General features: G+C 39.7%; 1 protein-coding gene across 8 annotated transcripts in view; it reads right to left on the bottom strand.

The window, feature by feature from the left end:
• The window catches only part of LOC109920333 (septin-9-like), a 745,967-nt gene that overhangs the window by 21,656 nt on the left and 700,254 nt on the right, over positions 1-24,057 (bottom strand). For all 8 annotated transcript variants that reach the window (XM_048610641.1, XM_048610642.1, XM_048610637.1 and 5 more), the window contains 3 exons: positions 18,212-18,293; positions 17,225-17,362; positions 6,617-6,734 (listed from right to left, as the gene is read on the bottom strand). In XM_048610641.1, the coding sequence (XP_048466598.1) occupies positions 6,617-6,734; positions 17,225-17,362; positions 18,212-18,293 (338 nt within the window). The remainder of the gene's footprint in view (positions 1-6,616; positions 6,735-17,224; positions 17,363-18,211; positions 18,294-24,057) is intronic.

Here is a 24,057-nt window from a genome sequence, read left to right on the forward strand (position 1 = left end):
GGTGACTGAATTGCCACAATGCATCCTGCCCCCAGTATCTCCCCTTTAATGCCTCAACAGGGCATTTCATCTTGACGGCTTAATTACAGCAGTATCACAAACAACTGGATAGATCAAAATTCATTGTAATATTATGCAGCATTATCTATAGAGAGAGAGGAGTTGGCCATTTTGTTATTTTAAGGGAAGAATTAATTATTTTTATTCCCAAAAGTTTTCTTTAAGCAATCCAAAATCTGAAAGCATTGCCCACAGTAAATAATTATAACGCTCGGTTCGCAATAAACAACTGCACCTCCCAGTCGCGAACCATTTCAACGCCCCCTCCCATTCCTCAGACGACATGTCCATCCTGGGCCTCCTGCAGTGCCACAACGATGCCACCCGAAGGTTGCAGGAACAGCAACTCATATTCCGCTTGGGAACCCTGCAGCCCAATGGTATCAATGTGGATTTCACAAGTTTCAAAATCTCCCCTCCCCCTACCTCATCCCAAAACCAGTCCAGCTCGTCCCTGCCTCCCTAACCTGTTCTTCCCCCCACCTATCCCCTCCTCCCACCTCAAGCCGCACCTCCATCTCCTACTGATCAACCTCATCCCGCCCCCTTGACCTGTCCGTCCTCCCTGGACTGACCTATCCCCTTCCTAACTCCCTACCTACACTCACCTTTACTGGCTCCATCCCCGCCTCTTCGACCTGTTTGTTTCCTCTCCACCTATCCTCTCCTCTATCCCTCTTCTATCCGCCTCCCACTCTCTCCCTATTTATTTCAAAACCCCCTTCCCCTCCCCCTTTTCTGATGAAAGGTCTAGGCCCGAAACGTCAGCCTCTCTGCTCCTATGATGCTGCTTGGCCTGCTGTGTTCCTCCAGCCCTGCACCTTGTTGTCTCGGATTCTCCAGCATCTGCAGTTCCTACTATCTCTGATTCAATTATAACGTGCAACTGCTGTTGCCAAAAAATGAAACTTGAACAGCCATTTGGTCCGACTGAGAGATCAGTAGAAGTACCAGTGCTCCACAATTAACAACGCGGAAAACAGCAACATCCACGCTAATGAAATATTTATTCATGCTTCGAAGGCCCACTTTTAAGCTTAAAACACAATAGGTATCATATTACTTGGACTTCAACAAAACCAGTAGTAAAGTTTATCATGGCAAGCTGGCATACGCACTTTTCGATGCATTTAATTAGCAGTATCAATGTCTTCTAAATAAGATTGGTCATACACTTAACATTTATTGAACTTACAAACATTGATCATGGAATCTGGTAATGCATATAAGACAACATGCACATGCGCGTACACACACACAAACAAACAACGCAACACTGACAGTACTAATTAGTATGACAAACAGTACAACAATTGAACATGAACAAATCCGTTCTTTTCATTAACAGCCAATAAACATGACACTCTATAGCTAATGTGATGCAATTATTAAAACAAAATGTTTTTGCAGCTCACCAATTGCCCACACAGGGAATCATGCTGAAAATGGCAATCCCCAAGGAAGTACTAGAAAGATACATTAATCCTACCAACCCTTTTAGAATTTTAAATAGGAACTTGATGACTGACAGATTTTATTTTCTGATTGGTACAAAGTGACCTTTGTTTTGTAAATGTGTTTCTCTGGAGAGAAATCTGTGTTTATTGATCCATAGCTTAATCTTGAGCTGTGGGAGCTCATCATAAATGTTGCTTAAGAAGTTTTCTCAATAGCATTTTACAGTACGTAAGTGCCAAATGAACATTGCAGAGAAAATCACATCATAAAAAGGTGGAAAAAGGCAGTCACAATAAGTGAACAATGAGACAAAAAAAAATGCACAATAAATGAACATCAGAATTTTTATAATGGTGACAAATGAATAGTCAAAGCCCTTTCTAAATTAGTTATAACACATGAATAATTACGAGTGAATGTCTTAAGGTAACACAACAGGGCCTCAACATCTTCAAGCAGCACTACAACACCTACTCACTACCAGACATCCTAAACTGTGATGACTACAATTGGATGAATTATGCTGGTTGTTACCTAACCAGAGTTTCATAAGCATTCAACGTAACTTTCCTGCATTTGAACTCAATACCTCTATTTATGAAGCCCACGTCCACATTTGCTTAAAATAAACAAAAATCTGTGGACTCTGTAAACCTGAAACAAAAACAGAAATTTCTGGGCAAACTCAGCAGGTTTGGCAGTATCTGTGGAGAGGAAACGGAGTTAACATTCTGAGTCCTTTGACTCTTCTTCAGAGCCACGTATGCTTTGCTAATCACTCTCTCAACATGATCTGCCACCTTCAAAGATCAAGGTATATGCAGTCCCAGTGCCCTCTGTTCCTGGACACTTTTTAGAACTGTCTTAGAATTTTGTCTGCTGTTGTCTGTCCATTCTCCTCGCCTGTATTTTATTGCAGACTACTCTCCGACATCCTCTGGTCTGTAAAATGACCATGAACTACAATTCACTAAATTTCTGTCTGTAAACTAATTTTTATCCAAGCTGACACTGACCCTCCTATTCCAAGAGTCTCAATGTTGTTAAACAATCTTTTATATGGTGCATTACCAAAGATTTTCTAAAAATCAGTGCAGATAACAGCCATTCGCTTCTCTTCGTCATCGCTCTTTGGAATTTCAACAAAATAATTATTAGATTAGTCAAGCATGATCTGCTTTTTACAAACCTGTACTGGCTCTCCTTAATAAACTCAAACCTTTCCAGCTGCTCGTGACTTTTATCTTTGATTGTTATTGACAAAACTTTACCCAGCATTGATGTGAGACTAACTGACCTGCAGGTCCTAGGGCAGTCCTTAGGCTCCTTCTTGAATAAAGGATGTTATATGTGGCACCGTCCAATTCTCTGGCACTTCCTCTTGAATCCAAGGATAATTGGAAGATAATAGAAAGCTCTTCCACTATGTCCACCCCACTCTCTTTCACAACTTGGCATACAAGCTAGCCAACCAAGTGATTTGTCTACTCCAAGTATACACAGGATTTCCAGGGCCTCCTCCATCACATCTATTACCTTTGCCAATCTATTGATATTTTGTCAGCTTCCTCTTCCTTAGTAGATATTGACATGAAGCTTTGCCCTAGATCCCTAAGCATATAATTACCTTCTTTGGGCTCTTATGGTGCAGCGGTAGTGTCACTACATCTGGTCCTGAAGGCCCATGTTTAATTTATACCTGTCCCAAAAGTCATAATGTGTCTGAACAGCTTGATAAAAATATTTAACATCACCCTCTTTGTCCCCAGTAAGGTCCATACTACCTCTTCTTACCTACTTACTGTGTACTTTGCTATTTCCTTTTTGCAAAAGAAAACAATTGCAAATTCCACCCATGATCATTCTTGTCCACAAAGCAGCAAGGGATCTGTTTTGTGAGCTGGAGAAACCCACAGGCCAACTGGATCAGGCTCCTGTTTGAATACTCATGCTCCAATCGATCATTCTATACATGATTTATGGTTTATTGAAAATAAAAAAAACCATGAATTACACTAAAAATGCTCAATTTTTGTTTCTAAAGTGCTTGGAGAGCAACATTATTGATTATGTGTCAACAATTCATGCCACCTGTTTCCACAAACGTCACTGGGGACACGTAAAAAAAGGTTCACATTTCCCAACTCAAATTTCTTCCAAGGTAACATATGGCTTTGCAGTCTTGTTCAACAGCAAGATAAAATATCTGAGCAAACAACAAAACCCTCAAGTGAACGTCAAATACATTTCTATAGTGATGAAAATTGGAGCTTTATTGAAAGTTCTTACCAAATTTGGCTCCTTTTAACCTTAGAAACCAAAATGTTCCAAATAGCTTCTTGGTGATCATTTTAAAATTACTGAATACTGGCATATTTTCTGCTGCAGTTGGGCAATTAAAAACAAAAGTACTGACCGCCAACCTGATGAAATGCATGGCTGAGCTTTTGTAGGCTGACTTACTGAAAGCCCGCGTCTGTATACACAATTAAACCCATGGTGCAACTAATACTGCCAGGTCACAACCATTACAAATGAGGGGACACAGAGTACTGACTATCATACCATGCACACTAAATGCAGTTGATGATTTTTTTGGGCAGTCCTATTTCCAAGTATCTTTCATGGATTTAATTGTGATATCATTTGTACATATTTACTACGGTGCAATTCAAACATTGGAATTTTGTCATCCTGAAGGGAACTAAACTTCTTTCACTTCTTTTAAAAAAAAAAGTAAAATTGGCTACATGGTTGAGTGCTTACTTCTATCTTACAACACAAACCAGACTAAACCTTTTTCTATTCAAATCCAAAATGCTCAGTCCAGCTTAATATCTACCCACTGCATCAGTGTAAATTTTCCTCTTTACTTACCAGAAAGTCTTGAAGCCCCCAAACTCTTTGTATTCCACTTCCAGCAGTGGTACCAAAATGTTTTATAAAGCTATCACTGCAGCCCAATATTGGGAGTAAAGATTGCACAAAAATTAGATTTGATTTACTGTGTGCACCTAGTATTCAACTACTCTAACAAAAATAAATAAGAAATTTAGTGGGACAATAAACAGTTACCAATTTCTATTGACTTATCTCAAATAGATCCAATGTTAGTTCAAAGTCACAACTCAAGTTCAGCAGGCAATTGTATAAACAAAATTTTACACTAAACCACATAAGGGAAATTTTATGACGGATCAAAAGCTCGATTATAAAGATGAATTCTAGGGAACACTTTATGGAAGAGAGAGGGATTTAATGACATTTAGTTGTTTTGAATAAGCCAGCAAGAATGTAATTTTACAAATGCACATTTTTAAATGTTAGTTTGCAAACATTATATTCCATAAAAGTGCAATTTTTAAATTAAAATTATGTTTGTTAAAAATGTAACATTTTAAGGTTACGTGTTGTGTTAAATCTGCAACTCTCCCCATCACAACCTAATAATAAGTGAATGATTTCAATTCATCTACAGTTTTTACTGGTATCACCAATGCCATTTTGGAATGTTTGGCACTGAGGGTTGTTGCTGAGCTCATTTTCTCAGGCAATGAAGCAGCCTATGCTCACATGTAGCAATTTTCTAGCTTGGCATGATTTGTACTGGGCAATGACTATCTGTAAGAGTTCTAACTAGGTATTCAATGGCATTACTAACACCAGATTACCCACAACCAACATCCCTGGGCTCATCATTAACTTAACTAAACCAGCCATAATAAGTACTGAACTGTAGCTAAAAAAGGTCAGAGGTTGGCAACGTTACAGTGAATGACTCACCTCTCAATTGCTGTTGACAAGGAAGAAGTCAAGAGTGTGATGAAATGCTCTTCAGTTATCTAGCTGAGTGCTATTCCAACACCACTCAAGAAGCCTTACATCATAAGGACAAAACAGTTGCATGAGTGGCACCCCTTGTTTAGTACCTTAGATTTTTACCCACTCCACTACTGGCACACTTTGGCTGCATTGTTTACAACATGCAAGATGGAAGCAGCAACTTGGCAAGATTTCTTCAACAGAACCGTCCAAACCAATGACCTGCAGATGGACAAGGGTAGCAAAGGCACAGGAATGCTAATACCTGTAAATTTCCAAGCTGCATGCTACCTGTTCTTGGAAAGCTCACACCAGTCCTACAGAGTCAATGGTCAAGTAATGGAACCCTTCCATAACAGAATTGTGGGAGCACCTACACAACAGAGACCACAGGACTTGAGGAAAACAGCCCACTGCTACCATTAAGGGACAAGGTGCAAGTTTTGAATTTTTTGAACAAACTTAGTGTAATTTTTATACTTAAATTTTTATGCAGTACAATGCTTGTAAGATAACAGTTAACAAGGAGAATTTGTAAAATTATATTCTTGCTGGTTTATTCAAAACCACTAAAGGACATTAAACAGGCTTTAGAACTCTATCAATCCTCCGTAAAGGTATTTCCTAAAATCTAGCTCTATGCACAAGTTTTTGATCACCTTCCCTAAAATCTCCTTAATTATGAAACAAAGTTTTACACCATATGTTTCTGCAAAAGAATTTAGAATATTTTACCATTTACATGATAAGTGTGCTATGCAAATGCAAGTTGTACCTGATTAGGGACGGGTAATAAATGTTGGCCTTCCTGGTGACACCCATAGTACATGAAGGAATCTTTAAAAACAATCTTATTTGAACAACCTAGAGTCTACTGCAGAGTTGAATATAAAATAAAAAAAAAATGTAGATTTTGAGTAGAGTACAAAAAAAGCAAACATTTCTGCATGTAACATATCCCACCTGGTTAAACACTGCTCATTTTCTCCATTTAGGTTCACAAGTGTCAGCGTTATAAGCACAGCTTGTACTCTACAGCTGGACATAGCGGAGGTTGCTCAAAATGACAATTCTGTGACTGCCAAGAAAAGTCCCAGGATTCCATTTAAGCTCCCTGCCTACCTACACGATTCCAAAAAAAACAATGAATGCTGTTTGGTTTTTAACACTCTTCCTTCAGGCAACAGATATCACCTTAGCAGGAAATGGGAAGAAAATGAAAATGGCAGTGTGCCACGTAAATAGCAAATAGATCACTTCAAGTTATTGCGCTTACCTTTTCCTTAAATGAATCTCTCTCTTCCAGTGTTAGCGTGTCTGCTTTTGCGATGACAGGAACAATGTTTACCACCTTGCTCAGACGTCTCATAAATTCGATATCTAAAGGTCGAAGACTGGGGTGGGAGAAAATACCAATACATTGAAAGCTTTGACACTGTGCACGTTCAAAATGCACTTAAAAGGTCAAAAAGAATTTTATATTATGTCAGTGACTAATATGCTCATTAGTTTTTCTCTCAACTTCTTTATTTCAGCTTCCAAGTTTTTACTTGGAACTTCAATTATGAGAGGTCCTCCCAATTTCAAAATGGCAGATTTCTAGAATATAAAGAATTAACTGTGTATGTTTTGAACATGGACTTCAAAGACCACTCCAGTACTAGATGAGTGCCAATTTCCTGGTATCTGGTCAGATCATCTTTGATAAATACCTTGAATAGTGGTTGTTTTCTATAAAATTGTATTGAGAGAAGGAATACAAGCTTTTAACAGCTTCAGGCTACATTTAGAGCTCAGTTAGACAGATGTTTAAAAAATTCTTTTGCCCTCTAATTGTAGATGCCCAAACTACTGTTGGATGTACTGTACTCTAATATTGGCTGACTTTTTTAAAACAGAAAAAGTATGGGAAACTAAATTTCCATCACCAGGGGTTAACTCATCTGTCAAGGCTGCAGTATCATAGAAATAGTTTCCCCTCACTGATCATCACAGGAAACTTGGATTAACAAAGGCAAGAAAAATGATGTTTTAAACTGCACAATCATGTCCTCTTTCTGTTAATTCCCAAAAAAAGATAGCAACTGTTTTTTGTGTGGATATTTTGCAATTCCACAAGAAAATTGGCTAATTTTTACCGAAATATAATTGAACTCCAAAATGATCCAACTAAAGGATGAAACTTGAAATCTGAAATTTGGTAGATCCAATGGCTAGTTTCGATCTTGTAAACGTCAATGGTGCCAGAAACCTGTGAGACAACAGTCCAAGAGTCTGATGAAAGAAACTCCCTCAAAGTTGATACAGATTGTTTGGATTTGAGTGCAGTATATGATCAGAGATGGTTTCTAGCCTATGCACTTAAATGAAATGAGGGGTATGTGTGAGAAAATTTTACCTAGGTAAAAAGTGAGTAAATTAAGGTAACTTACAATTAGTAAAATAAGCAATAGGTTGTTTCCATTTTTGACGGAAGAATAAGTGTTTTATTTTAATTGCTGAGATGGACGGAAAATGGAAGTTCCTGGAACAAAGAAAATCCTTTTCTGTGGTCTTGAGCACAGAAGTCGACCATATCATGGTGGAGGATGGGACAAATTGACACTTGGATAATAAGCATATTCCACATGGATTTGCAAATGGGAAATCATACTCCATGAAATTGGAGTTCATTTCAGGATGGTACTAACCAAATTGATGAAGAGGATGTAGTGTACTTGGATTTTCAGAAAGCTTTTGATAAGGTTCCACACAGGAGGTTGGTTAGCAAAATTAAAGCTCATGCTATAGGAGGTAATGTACTGGCAAGATTTAAGGATTGGTTAACAGGCAGAAAACAGTAGGAATGAATTGGTAATTCTCACATTGGAAGACTGCGACTAGTGGGATACTGTAAAGATCAGATGAGTTCTGAAAAAGGATCACTGGTCTAAAAATGTTCATTATGTTTTCTCTGCACAGATGCCACCAGATCTGCTGAGTTTCTCCAGCAATTTCTGTATTTGTTACAAGGCTCTGTAGTTGGGCTCTAGCTGTTCAGAATATATATCTATGATTTAGATATTGGGACCAGATATACTACTTCCAAATTTTGGTATACAAAGCTATGTGGAAATGTGTGTTGTAAGGAAGATGTGAGTAGGAGCAATGGAATCTTGCTTTGATTGTACAAAAGTTTGGTTAGACTGCACCTGGAGTACTGTGCGCAATTTTGGTCTCCTTATCTCAGGAAAGGTATTATGTCAATAGAGAGGGTGTAAGGTTCAGTAGACTTGTTCCTGGGCTGGCAGAAATGTCTAATGAAAAGTTTAGGCAAATCAGGCCTGTATTCTGAGAGTTTGAAGAATGAGAAGTGGTGTCATTGAAACCGACAAAACAGCGAAATGGATTGACGGTATAACACAGGCAAGATATTTTCCTGGTTGGGGAGTCGAGAGCCAGGAAGCATGACTTAAATATAAGGGTTTAATCCAGGACTGAGACATTTTTTTTTTAAACTCAGGGAGTGGTGAATCTTTTGAATTCTCTACCCCAAGGAGCTGTGGAAACTCAATCTTTGAATACATTTAAAGTACAGGTTGACAGCTATCCAATTACTAGTGGTGTAAAGGGTTAAGGGGTAGTCTTAGTAAAAGGCATTGAAGTATTTGATCAGCCATGATTGTAATAAATGGCAGAGCAGGCTTGAATAGCCTACTCTGGTTCCTTTGCTCACCAAGGAAAAGGAATGGTCAGGCTTAAAAAGCATCCATTGCAATGCAAACCAGGTAGTCGTGTCCTCTGAGGGAAAGTGTTACCAGTGCATGCCAGACATACACAAAGTTACCATGCATAAAAAACAGCCTGAATTTATAATAGCTTTTAGATTAATTGCTTAGGTGATGAAATAAAGCTATGTCATGAAACTTCGGTATCACTTACCCAGAAACTGGGAATACATTTGAATCATACTAGATAGGATGTGACACATAACTGCCATATCCTGGGAGAAGGTGGTTAAAACAAACAGATGGTAATCCTGCTCTCACCCGTAGAGGATTGTACCTATTCTATATTGATTTAGCCAAACGCACTCCTGCTGAATAGACCACCAACAGACCCAAAAATGTAAATGCGACAACTACCTGTGGGATTCCCTTCGATGAGCAACAGAAATTATTCCAAGCTTGGATGATTTATTTGTAAGGCTATATTTGAAGAGCAGAAGTCAATACTGTGTGAAGCTGGAGGAACACAGCAGGCCAGGCAGCAGCAGAGGAGCAGGACTGTTAATGTTTCGGGCGTGGACCCTTTATCAGGACTCAGAAATTCAGAGTCCTGATGAAGGGTCCCAACCCGAAATGTCAACTTTCCTGCTCCTCTGATGCTGCCTGACCTGCTGAGTTCCTCCAGCTCCACACTTTATTGACTCTGACTCCAGCATCTGCAGTTCTTGCTATTTCCTTTGGAGGACAGAAGATGAGTGTTGGGTGGGACAGTACTTCAGACTGAATCAACTACCCCTTTTCACCCAAAAAATGCAGGAGGGAAAAAAAATCAATTAATTTAAAGGGATAAAAAGAATTGAAATCAAAACAAAAAAGTGAGAAAAGCATTAAATTGTTACAGTAATTGCATGCATTGGTCAACAGATGGCAGTATGCATGTTAAGATTGTTTATCCTGCTATTTTCAGTGTTAAGATTTTAACACTCTGGCATTGCTAGCATTTCACTGCAGGAATCACATACAACTCTCCTCTCCTCTTCTCCTCCCCCAAAAGAAATCTCAGGACAGCAATTAGAAAAGATCTGCCGTCCAGCCCACTGCTTCTGAACTTCCTGTATGTAATATGTGCAACCCAAAGGGAAAGAGTTGCTGAAACGCTTAAACAATAGACTTCCGACATTTGGAACAAAGCTGAGAGTTAACCAGTTTAAAGAGGAAAAGTGAATGCTTTATATTAACCTCTGGGTAGAGCAGTATGCCACAATATATACTGCAAGTAGAACTACACTTGGAATCTTTAATACAACACCACCCTTAGGGATTTGAAAGGTTGATTTAATGAATCATATTCCATTTGATGGAAGTCTTACTCCCTCGGCTTTTATACCATTATTCAGCCTTTTAAGGTTGAACAAGGGTCAATAGACAGCTGTCTAGTTTTGACTCCCAGTCCAAAAAAGTTTATTAATAACAATGACTATGTACAGTTTTATTCAGATACATGTGGATTATTTCATTATGAGCCTAATTAGATCCAGTTGCAATGTTTAATGTAATTTTGAACCTCTTTTTAAACAGGCAGATAATCCACAGGATCAAAACGATTTGATTGAAGTTTTAATTATTTATGGAAAATGACAATATTTCACAAAATGCTCACCTACCCCCATATATGCCTCACCATTTGATTTCAACACAGCTTTGCACAATACTGTTAAGGTTCATGCAGAATGAATAAAATAGACAATATTTACTCCAATACTTAAAGTATTTTAATAAGTCAAAAGGACCTAGCAGTTTAAGATCTCAACACTCAAACATTCCCTAAGAATACTCAGACTCAAAAAGCTAATCGAACATTAGCTCTACAAGAACAGTAATGTTTTAGGGGTCCCTTAGCTGTTGGAGGGGTGCAAATCAAAATGAGAGGTTGAATCAAGTGTCTTATAGGGCTGAGTCATGGGGGGGAAGAAAATGGGCTTTACAGCCTTCATGGGAGACCCCGAGGTAATTATTTTACAGGTATAATCGTTAAGTGATATGCGGAAAACAGTAACACTAGAAGTTTGGGACTTGGACAAAGGGGCACTGTAACGTATAAACTGGAAACTGAAACCAGGAAGCCTTACTTCACAAAATGAGCAAAACAGGAAGTGAATCCGAGATGAAGTAAACGAAAAATATCTATCATTTAACTGGATGCTGCACTAAGGCAACCTTTGGATGAATGACCCAAGATTAGTTGGCATTCCATATTCACGATTACCTCCGATTCTGAAACATGAAATTTTGACTTGGCATTTAATAGTTTCATTCTAATTCTGCAAGTCTGCAAGATTATTCTACTTGTGGAATGTGACACTTTGGCTTTCAAGGATTTCTTTCTGTTAAATGTTGTGAATTAATTAAAGGGCTTGAACTGCTGAATTTGTACCTCTTGGAGAGAGAATCTAGGAGATTAGTTTACTGTATGGTCCTAATGGTCCTGTCACAGGGCTTTAGACTCGCACAGCAACTGTATTTCACATTGGAAAATAAGATCAGGATAAGTAAGGTTAATCCATTTTTGAAGGAGAAAATGAAGTGGCTTTTAGAATTCAAATTGAGGAGACTGAAATTTTTAATCAGTAGTCTCATGTAATAATAGGTTTTCATTAATTAATTCATGGTCTGTGGGCATAGTCAGTTAGGGTTCATTTATATTGCCCATCTCTCATGGACACACTAGTTTAGGTGCATGCATTGTTATTTACAAAGACTTCCTGTTAATGCTTCTAAAAATATCACACTTTGTTTTTATCCTTCCTGCTGACCAATAATATATTTACAAAAAGGTTTTGCACATCAATTCTATATCCTTCCCTGCAGGTGTTGATTTTTTAATATTTGTATTCTATTACATATGGCATGGTAATAATGGCTACAACACAAACATTTTCTCAATTAGAGAGCTCTTTGATTTCCATAATACTCTACCAAAGATAATCATTAGACATGTATAAAAGAAATATTGTTTAAAAATCATTGGCTGGAAACAGTTCCCATTCTAGAAGTATTACTATTTTGCAGAGAGCCTTAGCATCAGTAGGTGTTCAAGGCCCACCTATCCCAGGCTCTCAGATCAGAAAGACAAGGTGCAAAAATAGAGGGTACATAAAGCAAGAATGGGAACAACCATATCATTGATCAGAATGCAGTCTGTATCTTATAATTGTGGAATGCATCATGATCCTCAAACAACACTGTGGCTAAGTTAAGATGTCATCACCAATGCTAAAATATAGAATTCATTTTAAAAAAAACACAGCTGCTGGAATACGAAATACAACCTAGTTTGCAAATACAGTCCTTTGTGAATCCTTGACCTGTTTTCCTCTTTCAGATATGGACTGGTCTCCTGTGTATCTCCAGTGATTTGGAGCAGTGAGCCAAAGATTCTTCTGTGCCTGTGTATCCCCAGTGATATTTGATCTACTGATGTGAACAGGCAGAAATTTGTGGGTGTACAAGGTTTGCAGAGAAAATGTTTTGCTCGGTGTGGACTCTTGTAAGTTTAAGAAGAGGCACTTGGATCAATGATCCGACCATAATGTGGCATGATCTGGGCAAGGGAGAGTGCAGAAGCCATAAGAAACTGATAACAATACAAAGAACATGTAATCTATACCATTTAATAATAATAGGCAGAATTTAGAGCAAATTGGATAGGGTTCCAAATAATAATTGTTGATAAATATCATAAACAACTGTTCATAATATTAGATGTGAAAGATGTAAAATTCCAGATACAATGAACTGGCGACAGCTCACTCCTGTATTTCTGCATTCATTTTTAAAAAATATATAAAGAAAAATCTGCATTTATTTCAGTGGTTTGCAAAATGCTTCTTTTAAACTGGAGCCTTAATACGTGGTTTCTCGGTGTTCAGATTCTCATTCTTGTTCCGGCCCACAATAGTCTCTTCTCGAACTGGACTGTCTAAAATAGCCAAACCTACTCTTCGTGTCCCCAAATGATGTTGGCTTGTAAAACCACGAACTTAAACCTGTGCTTTTGCCTCAATTTACCCTTCTTCACTATTTCACACACATCTAATTAGTGAGATTTTCTTTTGTAAGCAGCTTGCATAAAGTAAAAACCTGTACCATTACATAGCAAGGCAAAAAAATGCTAGTGACAATACAGAATACTTAAATAGAACACCAAAGAGTATAGTGGCCTTAAGAATTCAATCCCGGTTATCAATAATTAATTAATATTTCCCCTCAGAGTTAGTTAACATGGACGTGATTCTGTACTATCACCAACAAACACAGGTTTATAGCTTCTGGACCAATTTTGTTCCATTGGACATCTAATACATCGGGGAACTCTTGTTCCTACTACAAGATCAGCCAAACATTTCAGAAATTTCTAACCCGGAGGTCATTTGCTGACGATGTGGAACCTTGCTCACATAGGCAGCAAAAGACCAATGACTCTACAGGAAAATTATTCTCTGTAACTAATGTGTAGTCTGCACTCCAGAGAAAGCCATCGATTATGGAGCTTTGTCAAATACGTATTATGATGCTAACTGTATCGAAATGAATCAGTGTCACCAAAACTACCATTACCGTATTCCCATAAGTAGTGGGAGAAATGCTAGAAACATATTTTCAAGTTAGCCTTCTTTCAGCAATTAACTGATTAAACCTCTTCAAAGCCTCCACAGCAATTGCTCATAACATGCTCAAAAGATTTATTCCCATTTTAAGCTGCAACTTTTTGACTGTTACTCAACAGTAACTATAACCTGCACATTCTTAGAGTACCTTCATCATAACAAACACTCCAAGGCAGCTCACAGCAACACTGTCAAAGAAAACATGACAGGCACTCAACCACCTAAGGGGGTAGTAGGGTTGATGACTAAAAGCTTGTTCAGAGAGATTAACTTTAACGAAGTGTCCTGAAAGGATGAAAAAGGCCTAACATTGTGAGGTATTAGCGAAGAAATTCTGAAATTTGTGGCGTTGGTAGGTGAAAGCACCACTGGCAACAGTGGAGGAATTGAAAATGGGATAGTCAGTCAGTTAGAATTGAAGGATTATAAGTATTAAGGGCTTTTGGATCTCTCGGAGATACTGTGAGGTGAACCCAAGGAGAGATTTCAAAACAAAAACCTTTTGGAAATTGAGACTCTTGATTAAGAGGGGGCCAATGTAGCTCAGCAAGTACAAGTCTTATGTATTGGGATAAAAATTGGCAGAGTTTTGAATTAAAACAAGTCAAGAAGTTGTGATGTGAGCAAATCAGTCAGGAGTGCATTTGAATAATTAAGTTTAGGAGGTGGTAAAGACTCAGATGAGGATTTCAGCACATAAGCTAAGGTAGGAGCACAATCAGGCAACATTACAAAGATGGAAATAGGTGTTCTTAGTGAAAGCACAAGTATGCAATTAGAAATTCATCTTGGGGTTAAAAATGACATGTACGTTATCAACAAATTGACTCTGCATCAGCTGACAGAGAGAGGAGTGGAGTGGAATCAGCATTCAGGATTACAATTGTGGCAGGAACCAAATACAATGAAATAAAAGCAAAATACTGCTGACGCAGGAAATCTTAAATAAAAGCACAATGTGGTAGAAGTCTCAGCAGTTCTGGCAGCATGTATTGAGAAGAACAGAGTTAATGTTTTGAGCCATTCCTAAGAAGAGTCATCAGACTTCAAACACTAATTCGGTCTCTCTCTTCACAGATGTTGCCAGAACTGCTGAGTTTCTCCAGCACTTTCTGTTTTTATTCCAAAGACAATCTGTTCAAGTTTTGCCAAATATTTAACTGGAGGAAACTTCTTCTCATCCAGTACTGAATATCAGACAAGCCATCTGGCAATTTAAAGATAGGGGTCAACAATAACATTTGCTTTCAACATCCATGTTTTCAATTTAGCCAGTTCCCACACTCCTTGAAAAATTACCAATTGATGTTTTACGAATTTGTATCTGATCTAAAATACTGTATTTTTGTAGTGTCTTTCAGGACTGGCAAAACATTTTAGTCAATGGAGTCATTTTTAACAGTAGTCACCATTGTAAAATAGGAAATGTAATTTCTACACAGTACGCTCCCACAAACAGCAATGTGGTAATGTCCAGATAATATGTCAAGTTAATGGAGGGATAATTATTGTCCACACAGCACCAGCCATAATTCCTCTGTTCGCATTTGAAAATGGTTCCATTGGAGCTTGTACATCAATTTCACAGAGCAGATGTGGCTTTTGATATCTCATCCAAAAGACTAAACCTCAGAGTGTAGCACTCCCTCAGTACTGCACTGGAATGCTAGCCCTAGACTTTTCCTCCCACCCCCCAATCAATTCCATTTATTACTTTATCCAACTGGTCAACTCTGGAATTTTTAAAGTTGATTTTATTTGTCTAATACATCACAATGTCTGCATATTGTGTTCCCCTAAATCCAGACCCTGTTTAAAACTACAGTATTTATAACAGGATAGGGTTCACTACTATTGTGCCTGAATTTAAAATGTACCAGATTAAATGTTATGTTTAAATTCTGCTCGTTACAGCAGTCTAATGTGAAAACCAAAGAACTTCATACTGAAGAACTCAATGAAACAATACACGTTTAGTAATTTACAACTATTTCAGATAACTATTTCAGGCAGGTGAAAATCACTAGTCTATTTGACTTACTGATCCGCAAGATTCTTTTGGTACACTTCAAAACGAAAACATTATTTCCACATCAATGCATTGTAATACTTTTTGTTTGCTGGTTTGCTAAATTCAGCTCAAAATTGATTAAAATCTCCAAAGGAGTCAAGTGTTAAGGGATATTGATAAGATCAAATTTACAAATTAAAAAGTTCCACAACTGTGTAAACTCCCATACCCAATAAGTTGGAAAAAGACAGAGTGCATTTCACAACCTCAGAATTGCCTTAGGTAATTTGCAAAGATAACACTGTATCATAGCTGTAACATAGTCACTGTTGTAGGAACCATGCAAACCAATTTGGCCATAGAAAGCTCCCACAAGCAATGTTAGAATGACCGGGCAACATTTTTTTTTGATATACAATGAAGGATGCAGATTGGTTTAGACACTGGGAGAATCCACACTCTGGCTCTTTGAAATAGGACATGGGATGTTTTATGTCCAGCTGAAGAGGGTAAAAGGAATCTTCAACATTAGAAAATTGACACCACCAACAGTGCAATTACCCTCCAGTACAGGATTGGTCGCCTAGATTGTTGTACTTCTGTCTCTAGAGCAGGACTTCAACCAACAACCTTTCAATTCGATCGGCGTGAGTGTTGCCCACAGTTGACAACGTGAATAAAATAGCCTATTCATTTGGATACACAGTTTTCAGATTTATTTACCTTGCTAAATTGCTAGCCCCGTGAACAATCTCGGACCATAGAAAGAGGGAGCAGGACAATTCAGCGGGCTAACAAAAATCACATTGTCAGAGTCAGATTGAAAGATCAGGAAAGGGATACAGGGAAAAGTGGGAATTCTGACTTTTATAGTAGTACTGACTCACATCAATTAAGTCCTATTCAGTTAACATGGTTAGGAACCAGGAACTTCTCCCCTGTTGCTAATCAACAGCTTGCTGATCATGCACCACATCCTGCTAGTTTTAGTCCTCTAATTCTTGTAAGGAAATTAAGAAGTAATTTTTACCCCACAATATAGCGTGAAGTGGACTCTATTTAATCTTCTGAAACACAAATGAAGTGGATTTGAGAAATGAATCCCAAGGCAATCTCCTAATTTGCTAACTGGGACTGCATTCTTCAACTGTTGAAGTGACTGATGCATCTCAATTGACCTTGCATGCAAAATATGTTTTATATTTAACAGACACATCCATTGATGTAAAACAGAAGAAGCTGGAAGTTCTCTGCAGGTCTGGGTAGCATACATGTGGAGAAGGAAGCTGCACAGTTGCCACCAGACTTTCTTTTTGCTTTCAGATTTCTAGAAGCTGTAGCATTTGCCTTTGTGACAATCAGGGATATGCTCACTAACTACAAGAAGTTCATCAGCATCCAGGTAAAACAAGGGCAAGCAGTTTACTTGCTTTGGCAGGGGCAATATTTCCTCAGGTTAAATGATCAACAAAACGAGCTGGGAGCCAAGAGGTACGTACGAGTGCCCAGTCGGAGCAATGAAGTATATACAGCAATGCACTCTGGTGTCCTGGATCCGCTTCTTCCTGTTGACATTCAATTCTTCTTTCAGATATGTTTCATACTGATCATTAATAAATTCTGTGATTGGTTGCCAACTAAAATGGAAAATTGGAAATAGAAAATATAATTAAACTGACCAAGCAGAAATATAACTACAGCAGAGTTATCAAAGCAACTAATAAACCGGATGATTTAGAATTAAATTAAAAACAAGTTCAGATTTGCCTTGAACTTCCAAAGGGTCACGTTCTTTGATGTAGTTATTTTATAGCTGTAATTTTATTTTCCACTTGAGGAAAGTCAAGTTGTCAACTGTGAGAATTTCTAGAATTTCATTTCTATACATGATGGCCAACTACTTTCATGCGGAAAGTTAAAATTCTGATCAGAAACATCACATTTGGAAGTACACCGTTATGACAAGCCAAAACCAGACCAACATATCATCTGCCCTCTTGCAGAATTAACAAGGTTTGAACCAGTTATTTAAGTTTGCACTTTGAGGTCAGTTGGAATTTAATGAAGAGCTTGCTGCGTGCCAAATGTTTCTCACTGGGACGTTACATTTAACATATCTGGATGGACGTGATAAGAAAGATGAATTGGAATTTGTTGCAAAAAAAAAAGCAGTGCAGGAGTAGTGTAATATATCAGACAAGAGAGAGAGCAATTACATGAGCGTGATGGGCTTTGCTTATTCTGAAAGGTGAAGGATTTTCATCTGAAAATATAACACTGAACTGAAATCTACCTCAATAATGGGCATAGAGCACATTCACTTCACTGACGTGTTATTGATTGCTCTGCATTCAGCGTACTTTGATGAAGTGCAAGCTAGTAAGCAGACAAAATTACATCTTCCTGAAGTAATCAAAGCACTTAAAACACTACTTTGAAAAGGGATAGCGATGCCCCATTTTAATGTGGAGACGACTGGTACTCACCAATTCTCATTGTTTATCTGATCACCAAATCCTGGGGTGTCAATTACTGTCAGTTTCATGCGGACTCCCTTTTCCTCAATATCTGCAACAAATTAATTGGTCTTGGATAAATCAAGTCCATCAATTAACGACTGGACATTCACTTTCAAAATAAGGCAACGTTCTGTTCCAGACTGAAGCACTAGCAGTATTTTCCATATATTTATTCAGCCATACTGCTGTACCCCAATTATTAGTTGATAAAATTATTTCAAAGCTTCTACTTCGGCACTTTGAAAGGAATAGCTGGATGTGCAGATGCTAGAGTCTGGGCCAGGAATCACCACATTCATGTTGCGAAAAGGGTTGCGTGATGTTGCATAGAAATTATGTCTGACCCAGAGAATGAATTCCTCCAGTTGGGGCTCCATCTTATCACTGCATGGAATGATGGCCAACGCTACAGGTTTATAGCTCACATGAATGCACCAACCATCACCGCTTCGCCATGGGTCTGCACATCCATCCACCATCAAGATGGTTTGAGGGCTCTCTGCTTCTTCCTTGAGAGAACACATGAACTGCCCCCATTCTCCATCACCCTCCTTCACCTGGCTGAGCTTGTCCTCACTTTGAACAACTTCTCCTTTAACTCCTCTCATTTCCTTCAGATCAAAACGTGTGGCCATGGGTACCCACATGAGCCTCAGATAGGCCTGTCTCATGGTGGGTTATGTGGAACATTCCTTGTTCCAGTCATACTTGGGTCCCTCCCAACAACTTTCTCCAGTACATCAATATACCATTAGTGCTGCTTCCCCTTCTTGTCCAGAATTGGGAAAATTTATCAACTACCCACACCCCCGCAGTTTCTACCTGGTTCTCACCTTCACCTGGTCTGTTGCTGATTCCTCCCTTCCTCAAACATCTGTTCCTATTTCTGGGGATAGGCTGGCCACTGATATCCAACACAAACCCACTAACTCCCACAGTTACTTTGGCTATACATCTTCACATCCTATTGCCTGTAAAAGGACACCACTCCATACTCCCAGTTTCTCTGTCTTCATCGCATCTGTTCTGATGATGCCACCTTCCACAGGGAGGTCTCCGCAGTGTCCCCTTTCTCCTCAAATTCAGGATTTCCCACCACTGGTTGAGACAGAGCCCTTGGCCTGGTCTGACCCATCTCTTGCACTTTTTCCTCAATTCTTCCTCCCCTTCCACAACAATAAATCCCCTGGTCTCACTTTCCACACCACTAGCATTTGCATCCAAAGGATAAGTAGCCACTTCTGCTATCTCCAGTGGGATACCACCACTAGACATTGTCACCTTGCCTCCCTTGTCAGCCTTCCGCAGAGATCATTCTCCCTCGGTCCACTTTTCCTTTATTCCCGACATCTTCTGACACCCCATGTGACTGCACAAGGTGAACACTTGCCAGTTTACTTCTTCCCTCCTCACCATCCAAGGCACCAGGCACATCTTCCAAGGGAAGCAGTGATTTACCTGTGTTTCACTCACTTCACTGTATTCACAGCTCACAATGTCTCCTCTACATTGGGGAGTCAAAGCACAGACTGGGTGCCTGCTTTGCGAAACACCTAAGTTCAGTCTATAGAAACAACCCTAGCTTTTATTTCCCTGACACTTTGACACAACACCATTTTCCTATGTCAACATTTCTGTCTCAGGCTTGTAGCAGCGGTCCAGTGCAGTTCAACAAAAGCTGGAGGAACAAAACCTCATCGTCCAACTAGGCACATTATGGCCTTCAGACCTCATCATGGAGTTACACAATTTCAGAACTTGAACACCCTCCTCATTGTTATCCTGCCCCCAATCCCTCAGTCCTTTCTTGTATGGGTCGTTCACAGCACAGCAAACCTATTTTCAACCATATACACTTCTCATTAGCACCCAACCCAGCATTTGTCTCTCGGAGACAACAAGGTGCAGGGCTGGATGAACACAGCAGGCCAAGCAGCAGCATAGGAGCAGAGAGGCTGACGTTTCAGGCCTACACCCTTCATCAGAAAAGGGGGAGGGGAAGGGGGCTCTGAAATAAATAGGGAGAGAGTGGGAGGCGGATAGAAGAGGGATAGAGGAGAGGATAGGTGGAGAGGAAACAGACAGGTCGAAGAGGCAGGGATGGGGCCAGTAAAGGTGAGTGTAGGTGGGGAGTTAGGGAGGGGATAGGTCAGTCCAGGGAGGACGGACAGGTCAAGGGGGCGGGATGAGGTTAGTCGGTAGGAGATGGAGGTGCGGCTTGAGGTGGGAGGAGGGGATAGGTGGGAGGAAGAACAGGTTAGGGAGGTAGGGATGAGCTGGACTGGTTTTGGGATGCGGTAGGGGGAGGGGAGATTTTGAAACTTGTGAAATCCACATTGATACCATTGGGCTGCAGGGTTCCCAAGCGGAATATGAGTTGCTGTTCCTGCAACCTTCGGGTGACATCGTTGTGGCACTGCAGGAGGCCCAGGATGGACATGTCGTCTGAGGAATGGGAGGGGGAGTTGAAATGGTTCGCGACTGGAAGGTGCAGTTGTTTATTGCGAACCGAGCGTAGGTGGTCTGCAAAGCGGTCCCCGAGCCTCCGCTTGGTTTCCCCGATGTAGAGGTAGCCACACCGGGTACAGCGGATGCAGTATACCACATTGGCAGAGGTGCAGGTGAACATCTGCTTGATGTGGAAAGTCTTCTTGGTCCAGCTCGTCCCTGCCTCCCTAACCTGTTCTTCCTCCCACCTCAAGCCGCACCTCCATCTCCTACCGACTAACCTCATCCCGCCCCCTTGACCTGTCCGTCCTCCCTGGACTGACCTATCCCCTCCCTAACTCCCCACCTACACTCACCTTTACTGGCCCCATCCCTGCCTCTTCGACCTGTCTGTTTCCTCTCCACCTATCCTCTCCTCTATCCCTCTTCTATCCGCCTCCCACTCTCTCCCTATTTATTTCAGAGCCCCCTTCCCCTCCCCCTTTTCTGATGAAGGGTGTAGGCCTGAAACGTCAGCCTCTCTGCTCCTATGCTGCTGCTTGGCCTGCTGTGTTCATCCAGCCCCGCACCTTGTTGTCTCGGATTCACCAGCATCTGCAGTTCCTACTATCTCTGATTCAATTTGTCTCTCTCTCAGCTTACCAGTAATCTCCGTTTGCCTATCCCTATTTCTCTTTCTCCCTGTACTTCCTGTCTCCATGTTCTCTATATAATCCACCTTCCCAACCTCCTCCCAACACAGACACAGACACAGACAGACTCCTAGTCATTAAAAATGTCATTTTCCCAGCTATTTTCAGTTCTGAAGAAGGGTCATTGGACTTGACATGTTAACTGTTCTTCTCTCTACAGAAGCTGCCAGATCAACTAAGTTTCTGCAGCACTTTGTTTCAGATCTCCCGTTCTCTGCTTTTACTTACAATTAAGTAAAGGGAAGACCTCCACAACATCACACTGTTCCACTGCTACCTCACAGCTCATCTGCTGCCGAGACTCTTAGATGTTCTCTCTCGATTTGACTGTTCTAACGTACTCAAAGGTGGCCTTCCATTTTAGTATATCAAGATCATACAAAACTCGGCTGTCCGTACCCTGATTTATATCAAATCATGCTCATACATTACCCCCATTCTCTTTAATACCACAAGGTATAAGACGGTTATGTTTTAAACTCTTTCCTTTAGTACAAAGTAAAATGGAGCATGCAACTTCCCACGAGTTCTGCACACCATCGGGACTGAGGGACCAGTTCAAGTTTTATTGAGAGCCAAGTACCAGATTTAACACCTGAACACAAAATGGATGCATATGAATAAATGCAAAATACTGTGGATGCTGAAAATCTGAAATAAAAACAGAAAGCGATGGAAACACTCAGGAGTAGCAGCATCTGTGGAGAGAAAAACAGCTAATGCTTTCAGTACAATTACTCATTCTTCAGTACTGCTCCAAAGAGGAGTAACAGGACCCAAAATGTTAACTCCTTCTCTTCAGAGATGCTGCCAGCCCTGCTTAGTTTCTCTATCGCTTCCTGTTTTCGTTTCAGAAGCAAGTCACCGACTTAGATTTGAAGGGATTTAAAGATGTTTAGACTTACTGACTAAGAATCCACAAAACCCCACAGCCAGTCCTGGAGGGTGGATTAAGATCCACTAGCAGCAGTTGTTCAATATTCAGTTGTTTACTCTTAGCCACCAGCAATAAGCATGGGACAGCTCATTGTCTGATCAAAGAGATGGAACCTGAAAAGCCTAAAGACACTGGAAGATTTCACCGGCTAGGCTGGGAGAAAGAATCACTACAGAGGGCTTTATCACTAGCAGTCATTTCAAAAATTCTCAGAAGACAGAGAAAATGACTTCTTACAGACACTGGAAGTTACATCTCAGCAAAACAGGGAAAACAAACTCATGTGATGTTTGGAGTAACTTTGGATGGGTTCCTGTAAAGTCTACTTTTCTGGAGAGGGTGTGGCAGAATGTATAAATATGTAGCACAAGGGGATCAGCTGTGTTAAGAAACTAATAAGGAAATCAGTCGGCAAATAATATATTAAACCATGAATTAACTTTTAATTGACACTTATTTTAGTTTGTTACAGTAGAATTGTAAAACATGAAAGTGTGTTGGATGATCCTGAGTCAGTCATGCAGGATTCAAATTTCTTTTTATAGTTATCGCTATGGAGACTGGAACAGCTCGTTGAGCTAATCTGGTCGCTAGTTGAGCAATGCCTCTATTTTAAAACTCTCATTCTCATTTTCAAATCCTTTCACGGCCTGTACTCTCTTATCTCTATCACCTCTTCTCGCCCTAATGCCCTCCAAAGATGACTGAACCCCTCTAATTATGAGCTCTTGAGCATTCACAATTTTAATTGTGCTGCTATTGATGGCCGTGCTGCCTAAGCTCTGGAATTCTTTCTTAAACCTTTCTACCTCTATTTTATTTAGGATGCTCCTTTAAAATCTAACTCTTGGCCAAAGCTTTAGTCACCTGCTCCAATGTGTGGCTTGTTTCAAAAAAATTCCTTTAAACCACTTTGGAATGTTTTACTACACTAATGGAGCTATATAAATGCACATTGTTGTTGGTTGTCTGTGCACTTGATGCTTACGGTTCTCGAATTAAAAGTTGCTCTCCCCGCTCCTAGGCAGCGGTTGGTTTCACAACATTGACATTTTCAAGATCTGTTCACACAGTGAAATAGTTTCTGTAGGTGAAGAGTTAGGGGAGCTCTATGATTGGGCTGGGAGCCAGGGTTATGATTTATGAACCTTGAATGCCAACCTGTGCACGGAGATGTTTCTGGTATGATCAGAAACACTGGATGGGCACCTCTATGGCTGTATTTAGAATTCCTTGCTGCTTTTCATTTATTGCTTGACAAATTATCTTGGCAATCCAAACTACATTTCAGTCAAGAGCTTCAAGCTAATAAACAATTACACTTTTCCCACGCAGTAGACACTTCAGATATATATTGGGTCCAAAACCAACAATCATATTTTAACTGGAGCTGGGGCAGATTAAAGCTGTGGTCTCAATCAAAGACAGGGTCCATAAAGTACAAACATTACATCCAAACACAGGATCAGTCTTACATTAGAGTATTGTAATACAATTTGCTTTATGTAGTGTGCAAAACTTTTATGGGTTTATTTCTTAATGCATTTAAAGAAACATTGGTTTTGAATGGATTGTGCGAACAGGCAGACGTGGCCATGTGAATGCACAAGAATCACCCTAGCGTCATTGATCACATTTGTTTATTTCTTTGCATGAGCTCTTTAGTTTAAAAAACAGTGGTAAAACTTAATATGCAACAATTACTGAGAAATACATTTCTTTCCCAATTCCTTTTG

This window comes from Rhincodon typus, chromosome 23 (assembly GCF_021869965.1).
Source record: "Rhincodon typus isolate 14 chromosome 23, sRhiTyp1.1, whole genome shotgun sequence".
NCBI classification, from domain to species: domain Eukaryota; kingdom Metazoa; phylum Chordata; class Chondrichthyes; order Orectolobiformes; family Rhincodontidae; genus Rhincodon; species Rhincodon typus.